Source organism: Prunus dulcis, chromosome 8, assembly GCF_902201215.1.
Source record: "Prunus dulcis chromosome 8, ALMONDv2, whole genome shotgun sequence".
Taxonomy (NCBI): Eukaryota; Viridiplantae; Streptophyta; class Magnoliopsida; order Rosales; family Rosaceae; genus Prunus; species Prunus dulcis.
Window position 1 is genome coordinate 8,259,961 of NC_047657.1, and position 6,248 is coordinate 8,266,208.

The window sequence follows — 6,248 nt, forward strand, 5'->3', positions numbered from 1 at the left end:
TTGTATATCTGCTGCACAGACCTTCCTCCCGAGTTTTCATCTCCAAAACACCTATTTTCTAAACCCTCAAACCTAAATCCCCAATCTCCACCCCCCACAAACCTTTAACCCTCTTCCCCACCAAGCCTTTAAGCCCCAAATCCTCCATTGTCGCCGCTGCCAGCAGCTCCGCCGTTTCCAAAAGCTTGCCTCCACTTCCACCACCTCACAATTCAAGGTAAATTCTAACTCTAAACCTAAATTATTTGAATTGAAATTGAATTTATGATTGTATTATATTGTTTTGATTTATTGGATGTTTCATTTATGAATTTTTTGTGGTTAATTGGTATAAATTTGGTGTTCTCTTAAATTGATTTTAGTTATTATTTTGATTAATTTATGTAGAATTATGGAAAGATTTTTTAAGAGAAAGTCATCATTGGGTAGTTCGGATAGTGTGGGTAGTTCAAGAACTTCAAGTTCAAGACAAAGTGAGTTAGATGAGGTTTTGGCTAATCTTCAGGCAGACCCGGGACTAGGAATTCGTATGATTGAGTATGATACTAATATTAGAGATGAGGTTCGAAGAGCATATCTACAAAAAGGACCTTGTCAACCTAGAGGTCATTCTTTCCCACAAAGTAATATCTCAGGAATTAATCGACGCTTCATTCCCCAATGGTTTGATGAATTTGATTGGTTGGAGTATAGTGTATCTAAAGATGCTGCATTTTGTCTTTATTGCTATCTCTTTAAATCCAATTTTGAACAAGTGGGTAGTGAATCCTTCACTGGAGCAGGGTTTAAGAATTGGAAGAAAGGGAGAGAAAGAATGAAGGTGCATGTTGGACCGGTTGGTAGTGTTCATAATAAAGCTAGAGAAGCCGCTACAAATTTGATGAATCAAAGTACACATATTGAAACGGCTGTGAGCAAGCACTCTGAACAAGCTCGTATGGCATATCGAAGATGCTTAATTGCATCAATCAAGTGCACTAAGTTTCTATTGAGACAAGGTCTTTCTTTTCGTGGAAATGATGAAAGTGCCACTTCAAGCAATAGGGGAAATTACTTGGAGCTATTGCAATTCCTTGCAGACAATGATGAGAAAGTTAAAGAAGTTGTGTTGGAAAATGCTCCGGGGAATCTCAAGTTAGTAGCTCCAAAGATTCAAAAAGATATTGTCAATGCATGTGCCGGGGAAACACTTGATGTCATCATGAGTGATTTAAAAGATAGATTCTTTTCTATATTGGTGGATGAAGCACGTGATATTTTTGTGAAAGAGCAAATGGCTATGGTGTTGCGTTATGTGGATGACAAAGGGCATGTAATTGAAAGGTTTGTGGGGGTTCAACATGTTACCGACACCACTTCAAGTTCACTAAAGGATGCCATTGACATATTCTTTTCTTCCAATGGTTTGAGCTTTTCCAAGTTACGAGGACAAGGTTATGATGGAGCTAGCAATATGAGAGGTGAGTTGAAAGGCCTTAAAACAAAGATTTTGAGAGAACAACCTTGTGCATACTATGTTCATTGCTTTGCTCATCAACTTCAACTAGCACTTGTTGCCGTAGCAAAGAAGAATATTGATATTGCCTCTTTCTTCACAACCACTAATAGTGTGGTTAACCATGTTGGAGCATCGTGTAAGCGGCGTGATGCACTTAGAGCACAACTTCAAGAAGAACTTGTGATAGCTTTTGAAAATGATTGTCTTATAACGGGGCGAGGTTTGCATCAAGAAACAAGTCTCAAACGTGCCGGTGACACACGATGGAGCTCACACTACGGTACCATTATTAGCATCATTTCTATGTTTTCATCTGTGATTCATGTGCTTCAAATGATTATTGATGATAATCCCAATGATAGTGCCGGTGAAGCAAATAAGATTCAAAGGGAAATTCTTACTTTTCAGTTTGTGTTTCACCTATTCTTAATGAAGGCTATATTGGGACTCACAAATGATGTGTCACAAGCATTGCAAAAGAAAGATCAAGAAATTGTGAATGCAATGGCTTTGGTGAAATCATGCAAGGAAAAGCTACATTGGATGAGGAATAATGGGTTTGATGCATTGGTTGAAGAGGTGTCTTCATTTTGTGACAAACATCATATTGATGTTCCTACCATGGATGAGGCCTTCGTACTTCCAGGGAGGTCAAGGCGTAATGCTCCAATAAAGACAAATCGTCATCATTATCGTGTGGAGCTCTTTATTTATGTCATTGACGAGCAACTTACGGAGTTAGATGATCGTTTTAATGAGGTAAATACTGAGTTGCTTATTTGTTTGGCATGTTTGAGTCCAAATGATTCATTTGTAGCTTTTGATAAACAAAAGTTACTTCGTCTTGCTCAATTTTATCCTCAAGACTTTTCGTATGGGGATCTTTTGGCACTTGATGATCAACTTGAGCTTTATATTCATTATGTGAGTTCAAGTAGTGATTTCTCTGACTTGCACGGGATTGGTGATCTTGCAAAAAAAATGGTGGAGACAAGGATGCATCGAGCATTCAATTATGTGTATTTGCTTATTACATTGGCTCTAGTTTTACCGGTTGCTACTGCTTCAGTCGAGAGGGCATTCTCCGTCATGAATATTATCAAAGGTCCACTTCGGAAAAAAATGGGAGATCAATGGTTGAGTGATAGCTTTCTTGTTTATGTTGAGAAGGATGTTTTTGATTGTATTGAAAATGAAGCTATAATGCTACGTTTTCAAAATATGAAACCTCGTCGTGGCCAATTGTAATTTGTAATGTTGTTTTTTACATGAATTATGAATGAATGTACTGTACTTTTATTTTCAATGTTGTTTTAATCTTTAAAAAAAAATTGAACTTTTACACTATGACCCTACGACATAAAATTCCTGGGTCCGTCCCTGATGGTCAGGCATTTGTATCAAAGCCAAGAATTGTGACAAACAATGCAGAACATAAGAGTGCGCAAAGCACGGTCCTTGCCATGTGTTAATGTATGCATTTTGAGTTTTATCAATAGTATATTGTACATATTTGAATGTAGATTGAGAACAATTTAAATATATTAAATGCCTGATTGTATGTCTATATTTAAATATATGCTCGGTGGCTTGAAATCGATGAATGCTAGTTTTCTCAATAGTATATTGTACATATTTGAATGTAGATTGAGAACAATTTTGAAAGATTATGCATGGTCAAGTTCAAGTTAAGGAATGTTGGGATTGATCTCATTTTAAAAAGGGATTTTTGGTTATCTATTTAAGAATTGATTTTTGGAAAGTTGAGAAAGAATTTGGAAACTAGATTTGTGAAAGTGGATTAGTGGAAAAAGAGGAATTTTATGATAAGTTTCAGAAAATGGTTTTCAAAACCCACCACCAGAGTACCACCCCCCCAGTTGCCTTCGGAACAGTCTAGTCATTTATGACAATACCCACGAGTCTCGGGGACCCATGAACCATGTGGTGCGAGGGGATTTGACGGATATGAGTTTCGAGCTGATCACTCGATTCTGTGAGGATATGCGTTCTCGGGCTGACCACGTGTTCCTCGAGTTTTGCCAGGACGTGCCTTCTCGGGTTGCCTACGAGTCCCCAGACTTCTGTGAGGATATGAGTTCTCGGGCTGACCATGGGTCCCCCGAGTTCTGCAAGGATGTAACATATATGATACTTGGAATTGACGCAATATTATTGAAATTGACGAATTATGATTTGGGGTATGCATAGGTGGAGAGTATGTGAGTTTGGAGACGTTTTAAACTAAAATTGATGATTTTATCTTGGTACTTATTGGTGAAAGTTTTAATACATGTATTCAGATTTATGAGACAAGGATTGAAAGTTTTCTAAATTTTAAGGATTGTATACAATTCACAACTATTTTCTTGAGTGATGAGTTTGTTTTTACATGTGAAAGATGGAAGCATGTTTTATTCAAACCATTGATATTGATATTAAGGTTTCATGACAGGACCCGACCCAATTTTCGCTTTGGAATTCGAGTCGAATCCTGTGCGTGTCCGACACCTGGAGAATGTCGGGCACAAATGACCTTTTTATCCTTCTCGTTTCAAATTTTCCTTTTTAAACTTTCCCTTAGACTTCTGCCGAAAAATCGGCAGAGTCTCCCCTGTATTTTGACCAAACCCAAAGTCTTCCACCTGTCAAACAAGCTCAAAAACCATACCAACTGCCAGAAAATCTCCAATCACAAAAACTCAACTCCAATTTTCCAGTTCCAACTAGATATCAGAGCATATCTACGCATTTACAGAACTTTGAGAAAAAAAATTTGCAAAGAAATCCTACACTTCGGTGGTGGGGCGGAAGCTGGGAAGATGGCCCGAGTGGTTTCCTTCGTACTTCTACGGCCTGGGGGCGAAAAACAAGGTTAAAATTGGGAGTGGACAAAAATAATGTTCGTGAAAACAATTTAGAACATAATAACCCCCGTTTGAAATACATAGGGATATAAAAGCTATGATTTGATCATAATCAAACTCGAGACATTCAAATAAACATAGGTAAATATAATTATATAAATGATCACATAACTGAACAAAGATATATCGGTATAACACATGTATGAGTATCGGTGGTACTGATATAAATGAGTGAAACAATAACTGCATTAAAAAGCTTAAAATCCTTTAAAAATGCCACCTAATTGTACCCCTGTAATAACCGTCAATTCCCCTGGCAGGTATCGGGCGCCACGCAGTCTACCCGAGCCGCAAACTGGCGAAATCAGGGGACTATGATCAGCCTGATCTGCCGGCAGGTCTCGATGACACCAAGTCGACTCGAGCCGCTCTGGCAGATACAGGGGACCGCAGTCAGCCTGATCCGCAATCCTGGTAGGTCTGGGGACACCAAGTCTGCCGAGCCGTAAATCCTGGCACTCAAGGTCCGAGCGTCCCCGAAACTCGTGAGGCAAAGTCAAGTGCACTGACATAGCTGAAATCAGACTAGATGTCCGTAGACATCGGTCTGACTGTGGGTAATCACCAAAAGCAAATGGGTACACGGTGGTTCTAAAATAACTATTTCTAATAAAATCTGATATCCTCTGTACTCTGGTAAATCTGAGCTAAACTACTATTTTTGTCTCAAAAACCTTAAATCTGTTGCTTGGCTAATTTTTATAAAAATAAAGATATTTTCACAATAAAATTCATGCTATAACACTTATTCAAGATCAAATAGAAAATATAAGTATAAAATCATTTAAGAAAGAAAAGTCCACTCACTGCTGGTCCGAGCTGGCTGGACCCTTCAAAGGTCCCTTTTGAGGGTCAACTGGACCTCGAGTGCCTGATGATCCATGAATAATAAATCAATAAACTGCTGAATAAAAAGAATTTAATTTAAACACCCTGCCCCCGTCTCCTAGAAGTACGTGCACTCATTTTAAGTTACTCCTATGCCCACATTAGCTTTCTAGACTCTTAGATCAGTTTTGGAAGACCCGATGCTTAATTAAGCGATAAACTACCAGACCGGCCGATCCGGGATCCCGTGGGTCCACGTCTCCGATGGCCAATCTGAGCTTCTCTGAAGGTTCCTCACGGAGGAAGAACCATGTTCCGCGAATTTGGTCCGAAACGGCCGGTCGGATTGGCCAAAATCGCGTTATCGCTTACAATCCAAACCATAGCCCCAGGGTTCGCCATTTCGGAATATCCGGGACTCCGATTCGCAATCCGCCGAGTCCTACGTGATCCTGAAATCACGTAGACCGACATATCCAAAATTCAGTGCGATCCAACGATTTAACGACACTGCACCCAAGGATCGCGCGATATGAAAAATCTGTTCGGGGCTCAAACGGACTCTGAATTGAGATCCGTGAAATCCTACGTGCTCGTGACGGCACGAGAATCTCAAAACTTCCCAGAGTCATTCCACCACCCTCACCCACGGGCGGGCAGATCGGGTGTCCAAAGCGATTATGGTTCGTTGAAAAATCTCAGAACCAAGACTCCAAACTCCTATCCTAGGTAAAACACCCCATTTGGAGTCACTTTTGTTCTTGGACATACCCCAAAAAGTGAGCGAAAACGGCAGATCACGGCGGCCGAAGTTCGGCCGTTTTTCAAATTGAAAATCGAGTGATCTAGAGGTGAAATCGATCAAAACCCAGCCAACCATCAGTTAGAGCATTAAAAATAGATGAGAAACCATACCTTACTCGATTAATTTGGTGGAGAATTGAAGGAGAACGAAGTAGATGAAGTTTGGATGAAAACCGACGGAAATCGCCAGT

General features: G+C 39.7%; 1 protein-coding gene across 1 annotated transcript; it reads left to right on the plus strand.

Annotated features, from left to right (window-relative positions):
- Positions 1-391: 391 nt before the first annotated feature.
- Positions 392-2,746, plus strand: LOC117638395 (zinc finger MYM-type protein 1-like). The gene has a single exon (XM_034373528.1). It carries the CDS (start codon positions 392-394, stop codon positions 2,744-2,746), a length of 2,355 nt encoding a protein of 784 aa, XP_034229419.1.
- Positions 2,747-6,248: the final 3,502 nt, after the last annotated feature.